Below are 14,788 nucleotides of genomic sequence, written 5' to 3'. Positions count from 1 at the left end.
TGGCGCATGCCTGTAGTCCCAGCTACTCGGGAGGCTGAGGCAGTAGGTTCGCTGAGCCCCGGAGATTGAGGTTGCTGTGAGCCAGGCTGATGCCACGGCACTCACTCTAGCCTGGGCAACAAAGTGAGACTCTGTCTCAAAAAAAAAAAAAATAAATAAAATAAAATAAAATAAAAAAAAATTGTGGTTATAGAATGCCATATATAGCAAGCAGGGTGAATTTAAAGGGCCCAAGGCAAAGATGAACTGTAACGATGAATGTGTCCAGAAAACTCAAGTTTTCTGCAGATATGGGTGATGAGGAATGACGAGAATTAGGCCGGTTTCCCCCAGCCGACCAGAACTTGTTGATAAAAGACTTGCTTTGACCTTTGGTGGTTGCAAGTTATATGGGTCATTTTGCTTAAATAACGTGTAGTGCTATAGGTGTGCCTTGAAGACCTTATTTATGAGATCCATGTGGCCATTAGTCTCTGGTTGATGGATGTTAATACATGTATTTAGACTTGGAGGGCTTTAAAAAGGACTTCAAATGTAGGACAAAACTCATTATCTCCATTTTGACATTCTGTGGCTAAGGCAGTTCACTCAACATGTAGCAGAGCCATAGTCTGAAAGTTAAGAAAGTTGTCCAGTATAGTCTTTGAATTGTATAATTTTTTTCATAAATGAATTTACATATTAAGTAATGGGAATTCCTGAGGAGGAAAAGATTCATTATGGAGTCTAAGGTGATGGCTTGCTGGGAACTTCTGGGACTTGGAATAGAGTGTTTCAGTTATCTAACTGTGGTATACAAACCACTCCAACCTCAGATATAAATGAACTACCATTTATTATGCTTTTGTGCTCAGGAATTCAGAGCACAGCAGGGATACTTGATTTAGCTCCTAACCGTTATCTAGGAAGATGGAGGTATAGGGTCCCCAGTTTCCCCCACTTTATTTCTGTGTCCTAACTAAAAAACACAGAATGCCTTAACCACACTGTGACCCTGCCAGCTGTAGGTTTTTCCCAACATGCTTGAAACCAGACTGGGGCCTTAAACATTCCAGGCACTGATAAAGATATCTAGGTTTACTAGAAAGAACTAGCCCTGGCCTTTAGCCAAATTCCTTAAATCTTCATATAAACTCTTTACCCGAAACCCTTTGCTGCATACATAGCTAGATAGAACATTGCTTTTCTCTCTCTGTTCATGAGTATAGATACAGCACTCTCTATGTAAGTTCTCCCAATAAATGCTTTGGACTGATCGCTACAGCATTTAGTGCTTCTTTCTTTGGAATTCCAACTGGCCCCATCTGAGGACGGTGTGGAGCACTCCCTTGTGGGAACTTCCCTGCCTCCACTTTTGAGGTGACTTCAGCTGTGGGTTCGGTGGGACAAAACAGAAATGACTGAAATGTCTTAGAGTTGGAATTATCTAGAAGTTCTTCACTCAAATATCTAGTACCTGGGCTGGGATGATTCAAAGTCTGCACTCAGGGAATGTTGACCAGAGAGCTTACGTGTAGCTTTCCAAGTGGTTTGGGCTTTCTTGGGGTGCGTATAAGTAGAAAAACAAACTCACTTTCTCCTACTATATTCTCACAACATGCTTCTGACACCAGATATGCGAGTTTTTCCCCACACACATCAAGCAATCAATCAATTCTGCAGGGGACACCAACTGGGTGTTCTCCAATTCCATTCTGACACTACCTGGAGAAAGTATTGGATCTCACAGGTTGAAGGCTCAGTTCTACAGTACTGCCTCCCACTTCTGATGCTAATTGATGCCAATTATAAGCCCTAGGTTGTTTTACCTGTGCTTCTGACCAACTGGCTATATAAACTGGGGTTCCTATGATTCCCTCCTTGGGTTTAATTTGCTAGAGTGGTTCACAAAACTCAGTGAAACACATTTACTGGTTTATTATAAAGGATATTTTAAAGGTTATAAATTATAAAACAAAATAAAATTTTAGGACCCTCTAAATTTATTATGCCCAGGGAAAAGTTAAGCCCTGGAGATTGAGTCACATAGCTTGAAACTTCTGCTTCTTAGATTATATTAATAAATTAATTCTTATTCCTCATTGTTCTTGTTTTGTAAATGACTAGGAGAGACCAGACCTCCTCCCCTTCCAATTACTGATCTTTGTTATGGATTAACTGCCTCCTTTATTGTCCTGTACCTAATTCAGACCAGATGTCACAAAAGACCCCAGGACTGTTGCATCTTCAGTATGGAATGTTAAATATACCTTTTCCCAAAGAAAAAGATCACCTTGACTAATCAGATCATTGTAACTATGCACTAAGCCTTATATAGAAAGATGCTAAAGTTCTGTTAAGCTTTCCTAAGCTTTGTCTGTATAAATGATGTCAAACTTCTACGGTTTGGAACACTGACTTCCGTTATTTGGAATCTGTGTTTCTTGGGTGGCTGTCATCAAACTTTGCACTTGAATAAACTCTCTTTAACTAAATCTGACCCTTTTGATTATTTTAGGGTGACAAAATGAACAGCCAGATGAAGAGATAGATAGGGAGAGGTATGGAAGGGTCCCAAATGCAAGAATTTATCCTCTAATGAAGTTGGGGTGTGCCACCCTTCAGGCACGTACATGTGTTCTTGTTCACCTTCCTGGAAGCCTCTTGCACTCAGTCCTTCGGGTTTTTATGGAGGCTTCATTACATAGGCATGATTGATTAAATAATTGGCAATTGGTGATCAACTCAACCTTCAGCTTCTGTCCCCTCCTGGGAGGTGAAGGGTGGGGCTGTGAGTTCCAATCCTCTGAGCACTTGGTTGGTTTCCCTGGCAACTATCCCCCATCCAGTGGTTGTCTAGGGACTTTCCAAAAATCACCTCATTAACAAAAGCTCAAGAGTGGTTGAAAGGGGCTTGTTATAAACAACACAAGACTATCTTTCATCTTTAATCCCTGGAGCTGTTCCTGAGCTGTTTCAGGAACTAAGGACAAAAGGCCAAATATTTTCATAAAAGATGCTCTAGTTACTTAGGAAATTACAAGGGTTATAGGAGCTGTGAGTCAGGAACCATGGATGAAAAAAATATATATATATATGCAATATCACACAGGGCACGGTGGCTTCAGGGTAGCTGATCTTTTTACACAGTGGCTTAAGAATCCAAGACTGAGTATTCCAGGTAACAAGGTGGACTCTCAATGGCTTTTTCTGATTTAGTCTCAGAAGTCATGCAGCATCACTTCTGCTGTACTCCATTGGTTGATACAGTCACAATCCACCCCGATTTAAGGGGAAGGTATTTAGATCCTATCCCTCAGTGAAGGGAGCTTCAAAGAAATTACAATTCAAAAGTTGTCACAGGCTGGGGGTGGTGGCTCACGCCTGTAATCCTAGCACTCTGGGAGGCCGAGGCGGGCGGATTGCTTGAGGTCAGGAGTTCAAAACCAGCCTGAGCAAGAGTGAGACCCCGTCTCTATTATAAATAGAAAGAAATTAATTGGCCAACTAACATATATAGAAAAAATCAGCCGGGCACGGTGGCACATGCCTGTAGTCCCAGCTACTCGGGAGCCTAAGGCAGGAGGATTGTTTGAGCCCAGGAGTGTGAGGTTGCTGTAAGCTAGGCTGACGCCGCGGCACTCACTCTAGCCTGGGCAACAAAGTGAGACTGTGTCTCAAAAAAAAAGAAAAAAAAAGTTGTCACAGTGAGTTATCATAGCCTCTTAGGAGTCTCAGGAATATTTTTGGACCAGGTTCATGTCTCAGATATCTCTGTATGGTGCAAGGCCTCCTACCAAATTTGAGGCTACAGAAAGTCAAGGTTTAAAGGAGATTTGGTGGACAGTAGGGGTAATTTTGTGATACATAAGTTCCTTGTCTATCTAAATGTATAGGTGGCCATGACAGTTTAGCAGGCCTTTTCTGTATTCTACCCTTCTGGAGCTGGGAGTACATGATTCTAGATCTTTTTCTGGCTCTCTCTGATGGTCATAGACTATTGTTATCTTCTTCTGATATACAAATCTGATCCTTTTACTTTCCTGCTTATAATCCTTTAAGGATTTCCTATCATCTCAGAGAGAAAGTCCAAGGCCATTAGCATCACATACAAGCCCTTTTATGATCGGTTCTGACCACTGGGAACTCAGATTTTATGCTATAGTCCAAAATATGAAAAACAGCATAGTATAATTATTGAGTTCAAATCCTAGCTCTAGTAGGCCTCATTAATTTCCTGGGGTGCAAGGGAAAACTTTCTTCCCTCAGTTGAGGAGAGTCCACAATAAAAATGGCCTGGTTTCCACTGGTTTCTCTAATTAGCCAGTTCTTATAGGCCCAAGCCTGCAGATGGATGCTAATTCTGTAGCCACTGCTCCCCTTTGACCCTTGACCCTTCATATCGATGCCAGCCCAGTGGTCCTTACTCTTCTAACCTTCATGCTAAATTGTTTTTCAGGGGCCTTATCTTTTCAGGCAGTCTGTTTGCTCTTGGTCAGGGCTTCTCAATCTATCACACACATTTTAATAACTTTCAATCTCAAAGCAGTAAAGAGATTAAGAGGTCCTTTCATCCACAATCATTTTGTGTCTATATATTTCTAAATGTCTAACTTAGTAACTGAAGTCCACATAGCAATCAATGTGTGTGTCTATCACAACTTCTACCTATTTACAGGACCTCAGTCCAAACAAAATGTCCTAACATCTGCATTCAACTTCAGGGGAATCACAGATCCCTTGAGGCAGGGTTGCTGGACAAAATAAGGAGCCCTGTTAAATCTGAATTTCAGATGAACAACAGATAGCTTTTTACTATGCCTCCTGCAATATATGCATGGATAATGGGTAATTATGCATTTTTGTAGGGAAGGGATCCTGAGTTTCAAAAGGGTTTGTGTCTAAGAACTGATGCAGGATTTTTTTTCTCTTCATAAATTAAGGTGAAATATAAAGCAGGATTTGCTGAATGAACTGATGCACTTATAAGTGCAAGAGTGACTTGAGAGGAGTGGGTGCATGGACCACTAGAAAGGGAGTTTTACTGCATAGAACATACTTACATTTTAAAAAATCTTTATCTGAAATTTAAAATGTAATTGGGGGCTGGGCAGTGGTGGCTCATGCCTGTAATCCTAGCACTCTGGGAGGCTGAGGCAGGCGGATTGCTCAAGGTCAGGAGTTCAAAACCTGCCTGAGCAAGAGTGAGACCCCGTCTCTACTATAAATAGAAATGAATTGGCCAACTAACATATATAGAAAAAATTAGTCGGGCATGGTGGCACATGCCTGTAGTCCCAGCTACTCGGGAGCCTAAGGCAGGATTGTTTGAGCCCAGGAGTTTGAGGTTGCTGTGAGCTAGGCTGACGCCACGGCACTCACTCTAGCCTGGGCAACAAAGCGAGACTCTGTCTCAAAAAAAAAAAAAAAAAATGTAATTGGGCATTTGTATTTTTTTTTTTTTTTTTTGAGACAGAGTCTCGCTTTGTTGCCCAGGCTAGAGTGAGTGCCGTGGCGTCAGCCTAGCTCACAGCAACCTCAAACTCCTGGGCTCAAGCAATCCTACTGCTTCAGCCTCCCCAGTGGCTAGGACTATAGGCAAGAGCCACCACTCCCGGCTAATTTTTTTGTTTCTGTTTTTAGTTGATTGGCTAATTTTTTTTCTATTTTTAGTAGAGATGGGGTCTTGCTCTTGCTCAGGCTGGTCTTGAACTCCTGATCTCAAGCAATCCTCCTGCCTCAACCTCCCACAGTGCTAGGATTACAGGCGTGAGCCACCTCGGCCTGGCCGCATTTGTATTTTTTTACTTGTTAAATCTGACAAATCTAACTTGAGGCCAACCACAGCTTTCCTAGGTTCATGGATTATAGAGTAAGAATTAATATAGACTGAAGAAAGACTAAGTGTGTTTCTATTTTGCTAGATTATCGAACCACTTAACACGAATACCAGAGTGCAGGGCAAACTAAAAGAACTCCTTCCAATTCCTTTAATTCTAAATATCAGGGCATTATTATTGTCTTCAGGATTTACTTTGTCATAGAGTGACCACGAGATTGATGGTGTCACCAATAATTACAGCCAGTAATTTCCTTGTTAAATTCCTACAACAGAAAGATGTTGCATCAAGTTCTTAAAATCAGACTTAGAAAATTAAATTACATAAAAATTTTATAAATTGCAGATGTTCAGGCTGAGGAAAGGAGCTGAAACAAGTACTCTCAAATATTCACCAATCCCTTGAAGCCAAGACTATAACTCTGGGAAAAAATCAAAATCTTCATTTCTATTGTACCATTAAGTCTTATCACAGCCACCATTTAGCCTTTTTTCTCTTACTACTATTTGTAATTCCATCATCAGGCTAAACTTCTTACCGAGTTATAGAGTAAGAATTTTTTTTCTTTTTTCGCAAATTTTACTTGGATAAAGAAACATGACAAAAAGTTCAAACGGTGCAAATGGTTATATAATGAAAAGCAAGTCTCCCTTCATCGTGTCCCCTAGGTCCTGGACCGCAGGTTTTTAACTTGGGTTAGGGGCCGGAATCTAAAGATTTCTAGAATGACGTGAATTCTCTGAATGCTTAATTTTCAATGTACGGATAATTGTGCAGGTTGTGGGGAGAGGATTCAAACTTTCACCTGAGCCTCCAAAAGGTCCGCGTCTAAGAACTCCAGATGCAGGACGTGCTGAAGGAAACGATGCACCCAAGTGACTCGGCACTGGGGATAAAAATCCTGTAATAATTTTTCCTTGCGTAAAAAGTCTACATCCCTTCACCCAACTCCACGGCCCCTTAGAAAGCATAGTCTCCGAGGGAGGGATGCAGCTCTTCCCAAGTTTTCCGCCAGCCGCACTCCTTCCCTCCACCGCGTCGGCGTGCGCCGACGTCATGACGCCGCACACGCAGTCCCGCCCCTGCAGGGATCGGCGCTGGGACGAAACCCAGGTTCTCCGCAAACCCGGAATGTGAGGCTTTGGCCTGGCAGTCGGCTGTTCCCTGTCCCACCCTTTCCCCAGGCTGCGTCCGCTGCCGCTGTTCCCGGCTCGCCCCGGACGAGACAGGGCGGCCGTGCCCTTCTGCCGTGTGCCCGCGTGGCTGCCGCCGACCCTCCAAATCCTCCGGGGCCGCAGAGGAGTTCGCTACGGAGGGAGGCGGGGGCCTTCGGGAGGAGGAGGCGGAGGAGGCGGAGGAGGAGGGAAGGAAGATGGCGGCCGTGGAACTAGAGTGGATCCCAGAGACTCTCTACAACACCGCCATCTCCGCTGTCGTGGACAACTACATCCGCTCCCGCCGAGACATCCGCTCCTTGCCCGAGAACATCCAGTTCGATGTTTACTACAAGGTATGGACCGCGGGCCTGCTCTCTGCTCCCGCTGCTCCGCTCCCGCAGCCCCTGCGGCCGCACCCCCTTCCACGTCTGCGAACCCCCACGGTTAACCCCTCACCCCTCCGTAGCAGGATCGCTTCCCGAGACGTCTAGTGCGGTGTCCGCGTTGCCGATATAGAAACACCCTATTTCCACAGCCTCTGTCTCTTAAGCTTTTGGGCCTTGATAGTTCTTGACGAGTGCTTGCCCCATTTGGTGTCCCTTCTACACAGTGGCCCCGTTGAGTAGGCCTTTTGCGTGGACTCCCTCTGTTGCGCCCCTGTCCCACCCAGTCTTTCCCTTGTAGCCTGTATCTTTAGGATATTTTCCACTCTGTCCTCCCAATTAATTGTCAGCATCAGCTGGACTTTTTTCCTCTGCTCCTCCCCCCACCTCTTCCTACTTTCTCATCTCGCCGCCTTCCTTGCCCAAGTGTTTTTTTGTGCTTCGTTTTCCTTCGTTTCTCTTCCCAAACTGGAAGGAGTTAAGGATTATTGGAAATAGTCTGTGCGCTTTATTTGCATATTCTTTAAAGCTTTTATTTATTTATTTTTTGCTTATACTTGAACTTGAATTGGGGGTTTTATTAATATGCGAGTGTTGATCAACTGTTTGAAAAGGGGAGAAATGTTTCCTGAAAGAAAAAATACTTTTAGAATTTAAATTACGTCCATGTATTTGAAAGTTGCAATCTTGCAGCATTCCTAAAGCACTCCTCCTCAAAAATCGGAACAAAAAGTCTCTCAAGTCACTCTCCAAGGAGTTTCAAGGGTAAGTGTCTTTAGACGTGGACTATTTTTGCAGTGTTTTGAAAGGGAGGAGAACTTTATGGACTTGGAGCCTCCCTTTTCCTCTTCCCCCACATTTGAATGTGAACACTGGATTTATTATTCAGTCCTTCTTGCCTTGAATCGACTTGGATAACTCCTAGTCTCCAGTAGCCACCCATGCAAAATGTGACCAGAAGTGGAGTAGGATTTATTTTTTTAGATCTTAAATACTTCCTCTTAATTTGTAAGTAGAACAGTGTAAGCTGATATTTAACAGATGTGTATGTTCTTATATATGTATGGTGTTTTATGGCAGTTGTTTTGTTGGGAAGATTGCCTGCTTTCTCCACCCCTAGCATATTTTTCAGAATTAGCAGCTGACGGTTCACATTCTACTAAATCCAGCAGCTTACCACCAATCTAACAATTAAAATGTTTTTCTCCCTAAATATTTGGAGAAGATTCTCTCTAAATATTTGGAGAAGATTAGATCTTGTGTGTTATTATTACTTTTGGACTTAGAGAAAAATTTCCCTTCATTCCTAAACACTTTGATATATTGATTTACTTTTGTGTATATCTAAGGAAATTTTGTACGTTTAGGATGCGTTGCTCCCAAGGAAGGACAAGTGAGATTTGTCTTTCTCAGCCTGGGAAACTGCTGCTTTATATATGCTATCTCTATCCGTTTTATTAAATCATATGTAATCTTGTACATTTAGAAGAAATCACTGGGAATTTATCAAAGTATATTTACTAGTTGAATTCCCTCAAAGTACTTGGATATCTTCTGGTAATTTTCACTTCCAATTCAAACTTTTCATTTGAAGATTATTAGTGAGTATGAACAGATGGCACTTTTGTCACATATTCTGTTTCACAAAATTCACAGAGTTTTAATAATGGGGTTTTTGTATACTTTTACTCCTTAGTAATTGTATGCTTATTGGGAGTATGGCACTGTGCTAAGGTGAAGGAAGGTATTTAATATGTGCTTGGAACTGTTAAAGTGCTTTTACATATGTTATCTTGTTTAATCCTCACAATGAAACTTTGGAGTACAGTAGAACCCTGTTTTATAGGTGAGACAGTTAAGTAATTTAGTGAAGGTCTCAAACCTAGTATTTAGTTCCTGAGTTCCTTTTTTGCTTAGGAAGATTTGTATCTTAAAATAGATTATTTTAATGAAAGATATTATGGAAGTAACTTTTTATTAGTTCCTATCTATTAGTAGATAGAATGAAAATCATTCCCAGGGCTCTGTTCTAGTCTTTAACGGAGATATAAGAAGCCATTATTCTTCCTTTTAAACACTTTATCTGGCCAGGCACAGTGGCTCATGCCTGTAATCCTAGCACTCTGGGAGGCTGAGGCAGGAGGATCACTCAAGGTCAGGAGTTCGAAACCAGCCTGAGCAAGAGCGAGTTCCCGTCTATACTAAAAATAGAAAGAAATTAATTGGCCAACTAAAAATATATAGAAAAAAATTAGCCGGGCATGGTGGCGCATGCATGTAGTCCCAGCTACTCGGGAGGCTGAGGCAGTAGGATCGCTTGAGCCCAGGAGTTTGAGGTTGCTTTGAGCTAGGCTGATGCAACGGCACTCTAGCCCAGGTAATAGAGTGAGACTCTGTCTCAAAAAAAAACCCCAGAAAACAAAAACCCCACTATATCAGCACATAAATGTGAGAAACTTTAAAGTAATTTAAATACACACATAAATATAAGATACTCATTTCCTGTGTAACTTGTGAAAATTTAGGAGGTTACTGTTTATAATTCCAATTTTTTCCACTTTAGATCTAAGGAGAAGCTCCTAATTACATCCCTCCTGCAGTCCCAATTTCCATCAAAAGACATAGTTGTAGACAAAATTGTACTGTTTGTGGAATCATAAGTTTCCCCATTCTTGTTTTTTTTTTTTTTTTTTTTTTGAGACAGAGTCATACTCTTGCTCAGGCTAGAGTGCCATGACATCAGTCTAGCTCATAGCAACCTCAGACTCCTGGGCTCAAGTGATCCTTCTACTTCAGCCTCCCGAGTAGCTGGGACTACAGGTGCCCACTATAATTCCTGACTAATTTTTTCTATTTTTAGTAGAGTCAGGGACTGGCTCTTGCTGGGCTGGTCTGGAACTCCTGACCTCAGTCGATCCTCCTGCCTCGGCCTTCCAGAGTGCTAGGATTATAGGTGTGAGCCACTGTGCCTGGCCTTCCCCATTGTTCTTGATTGATGTAGTCCAGTGTCACTGCATTGATTTTTGTCAGTAGCTTCAGATGAAGGCACAATTGTAAATCGTTAGAGAGGGGTTTGTGGGCTAAATAGGAGGTGAAGAAGTAGGAATGCTGACTGTTCCCTAAGTAAGGGAAGGGAGGGAGGGGTTGATAAATAGAAAGGGTAAAAGATGTAGTGATTTTTTTTTTCTTACGAATGGAAGGCATTAGAATATATTTGTTGGCTGATTGGCAGAAACCAAAAGAGAGTGAGATTGAATATACAGGTGAGGTGGGAAACAAGTTACAGAGCAGAGCCCCTGAGCAGGAACATTAGTTAATGAGTGTTTCCCTTCTGCTCTTTCCGTCTTCACTATGCCTAAATTAAGATAGTAGTCTCAAACTGAAGCTGGGGAAAGAATACTACTTCTAAGGTCAGAAGAAAAGAGTTAAAGATATAAGGTATCAATATAGGTAAGTTTGCAAGAAATGATTGTCATGAATTAGGAGGAGAGATCATGTATGTGCTGAGAGCAAGGGGGAAGAGTGGAAGCTTTTATGTAAAAGGCTAAACAGAAGTTGGAAATGGCCACTGAGGTATGTGAGAAGGGAAGCTGACTAAAAATATGTAGAAGAATTGACAGTTCAGGCCGGGCGCGGTGGCTCACGCCTGTAATCCTAGCTCTCTGGGAGGCCGAGGCAGGCGGATTGCTCAAGGTCAGGAGTTCGAAACCAGCCTGAGCAAGAGCGAGACCCCGTCTCTACTATAAACAGAAAGAAATTAATTGACCAACTAATATATATAGAAAAAATTAGCCGGGCATGGTGGTGCATGCCTGTAGTCCCGGCTACTCGGGAGGCTGAGGCAGCAGAATCGCTTGAGCCCAGGAGTTTGAGGTTGCTGTGAGCTAGGCTGACGCCATGGCACTCACTGTAGCCTGGGTAACAAAGTGAGACTCTGTCTCAAAAAAAAAAAAAAGAATTGACAGTTCAGTGAAAATCAGTACCCTACAAAATACAGTCACATGTCACATGCTAAAGCCCATTGTTCCTAGGCTACCAACCTGTACAGCCTGTTACTGTACTGAATACTATAGGCAGTTGTAAAACAATGGTAGGTATTTGTGTATCTAAACATAGCAAAGGTACAGTAAAAATACAGTTTAAAAGATTAAAAGTGATACACCTGTATAGGTTACTTATCATGAATGGTGCTTATGGGACTGGAAGTTGCTCTTGCATGAGTAGGTGGTGAGTGAATGTGAAGGCTTAGGACATCACTGTACACTACTATAGACTTTATAAATGCTGTACACTTAGGTTACACTAAATTTTTTTTTAGAAATAAAACTATATAGTTTGAACATCACTAGATATGAAATTTATAAAAAAAAGAAAATAAAAATAAAACTATGACATCACTAGGTGGTAGGAATTTTCAGCTGTATCATAATCTATCTTATGGGATTACCTTTTTATATGTAGTCTGTTGTTGACTGACATGCTATGTGGCACATGACTGTAATGGCTTTGATTCTGAATGGTTTTTCTCCAGGGGAACTCAACCATTTTGGTATAGAAGTAGATAAGGTTAAGTGAAAGAATTGTTAGCTGAGCATGGTGGTGTGTCTGTAGTCGTAACTACTCAGGAGGCTGATGCAGGAGGATTGCTTGAGCCCAGTAGTTCGAGTGTATAATATGCTATGATCCATCACATCTGTGAATAATAGCCACTGTGCTCCAGCCTGGAGCAATACAGATTGTGTCTCTTAAAAAGAAAAAAGGGGGAAAAATTTGTAAAACTGTATACAAATTAAGTGAAAGCAAATAGGATGAGGGGCTAAGTTCTTTAAAGAATAAAGTTTATGATCTTTTCTAACTTTTGAATGTTATATTTTGTGTCCTCTTCCAAATAGAAAGTGTGTTATAGAGTTAAGTTTTGGCTAAGTGAAGTGTTTCGATAATGTGTTCTATTTATTGTTTTCACAGTCTTAAACTAATTATTTGGGGGTTTTTTTATTATTATTACTATAAGACTCATGCTGAAAACAATTTAAGTCCTATTTTAGGATTGGAGTTAATTTTTTCTTTTTCTGTATTTCTGCTGTATGGCTGTATTCAGCCTCAACCAATATTCTGAGAATCTTTTTTAAAATTTGTTGGTAACAAATTGGAATATGATATTTGTAATATATTTACAGCAGAAGAGTTAATATTCTTTTCATATAAAGAGCTCTTAGGCTCAATAAGATGAAAACTCAAACTTTAAGAGAGGGAGGGACATAAAAACATAGTCAGCTATACTATGTATCTGAATGGGAAGGTAATGTGTTATGTCACCTCATCTCAGTTTAAGCTGTGATTTTATCACAATTTGAGTCAGAATCTCAGAATTTTATTTGATATAGGAAACTGATTAAATATGAAGTTTACCAGGAGGAATTAATTACCTGAAAATAAATAAAGCAAGGAAATTACAAAGCTCAATACTCAGGAGAGATTTGCATTTTAAGATAGTCAAGTATATTAGAAAGTTTTAATATATTTAAAACAATGCAGCATTGTGGCAAGATCAGCAGAGCAAGAAATTAATTTATAGAACATAGTAAACAGTCTAGAAAGAAACTAAAGTATATTTAAGAACTTACTATATGATAAAGTTATGAGACAATGTTTTATTTCAGATTAATAGGGAAATATCTAAAAACGCCTTTGGCAACTGGTTATTTGGGGGAAAGAATTCTGCTTCATACTCTATACCAAAATGAATTCCAGGTGAATTTAAAATTTATATTTGGCTGTTGAAATCATAAAAGTATCAGAATAAATTACTGGGTCAATATCTTGCAGTGGGAAATGACTAAAATTTCTTCTTTAAGATAATTTACAAGTTATAACAATGTCAAACATAAAAATAAGTAATATAGGCTGGCCCAATGGTAGTGGGTTATCAGAACTTATTAATATCAGTGTCACTGAAGTTGGTATACAAGCCCCCACAGCTAAATTTGTCCAACTTTAAAAAAAATAAGTAATATAAACGGCAAGGTCCTCTGTCTTTACCTCTTGTCTTGTCATCTTGCCAACACTAATGCCATCTTGGCATGAAGAAGGCTTTTCTAAGTATGAAACCAAAACCCAGGGAGGAAAAAAAAAGAAATTGATACTTTCAAGTGCATTAAAAAGTAGAGGAAAAAAATTGTAAGCACACTTTTAAGAAGACTGTGCAAATGACAACATTTGATAGATAAAGGGCAAGTTTCCTGATATAGAAAGATCTAATACTATTCAGTATGAAAAAGGCAGCCAGTTCATGTCCAGAGGACCTGCACAGCTAGTTTATAGAAGACCAGCGAACATCAAAGGGTGCTCGACTGAAATGCAGATTCAAATGCAATATCTAGCCAAGGCAATCATGAAGGAGGGAAATCTGGACAACTTAGACTACCAAATACCTAGCTGTAACAAGCTAATATGGTATTGGCACTTGGGTAGACAAATAAACCAATGGAACAAAACAGTCCAGAAGCAGACTGACACATACTGTCACATGCTTTATGATAAAAGAGACACAGCAGCACCATGAGGAAAGGGAAGTCAAGTAAATGGTGTTAGTCAATTAGGTATTTATATGAGGGAAAAAATATCTTGACCTTAACTCTCACCATACACAAAAATCATTTCCAGAAAGTTTGCTGATCTAAATGTAAAACATAAAAGATTTTTGGGAAAAAAATGTTATATCATCAAAGATTGCTAAATTAGGATGCAAAACCAGCTAAATATAAAGGAAGTTTGATAAATTTTCTATATTTCTAATTATAATGGGCTATATTAAGAGATCATCAAAAGATATAATTAAGAGAGTAAAAAGATCAGGCATGGTGGCTCATGCCTGTAATCCCAGCACTTTGGGAGGCTGAGGCAGGAGGAGGCCAGGAGTTTGAGACCAGCCTGGGCAACATAGCAAGACTCCATCTCTACAAAAAAAAAAAAAAATTAGGGGGGCATTGTGGCTCACACCTGTAGTCCCAACTACTCGGGAGGCTGAGGCAGGAGGATCGCTTGAGCCCAGGCCTACAGTGAGCTATGATCATACCAGTGCACTCCAGCCTGGGTGACAGAGGGAGACCCTGTCTCTTAAAACAAAAACAAACAAACAAACCTAGTAAAAAGCCAAGCCACAGAATGGGAGAAGATATTTGCAGTACATATATCTGACAAAGGAGTCATCCTGCATCTAAAGAACTACAAACTAATAGCAAAGAAAAATAACCAAGTTTTAAAATTTTTTAATGGGAAAGAACTTGAATAAGCATCCAAAAAGAGAATATTCAATACGCCAGTCAAATTTGTAGAAAGCAGTTCAGTCTCATTTTTCCTGAGCAAAATACTGTTCTACAGTACACCCATCAGAATGACTAAATGGAAAAGGAAAAGTGTTAGCAGGGAT

The 14,788-nt window shown here is 40.5% G+C and overlaps 1 protein-coding gene across 1 annotated transcript in view; it reads left to right on the top strand.

Annotated features, from left to right (window-relative positions):
- The first annotated feature begins 6,894 nt into the window (after window positions 1–6,894).
- Window positions 6,895–14,788, top strand: part of APPBP2 (amyloid beta precursor protein binding protein 2) — a 66,068-nt gene continuing 58,174 nt past the window's right edge. The window contains exon 1 of the mRNA XM_012776288.3: window positions 6,895–7,329. Coding sequence (XP_012631742.1) covers window positions 7,192–7,329 — 138 coding nt within the window. The 5' untranslated portion in view covers window positions 6,895–7,191. The remainder of the gene's footprint in view (window positions 7,330–14,788) is intronic.

The sequence above is a fragment of the Microcebus murinus genome, chromosome 18 (assembly GCF_040939455.1).
Source record: "Microcebus murinus isolate Inina chromosome 18, M.murinus_Inina_mat1.0, whole genome shotgun sequence".
Classification (NCBI taxonomy): Eukaryota; Metazoa; Chordata; class Mammalia; order Primates; family Cheirogaleidae; genus Microcebus; species Microcebus murinus.
This window is presented reverse-complemented; position numbering and strand designations above follow the sequence as displayed.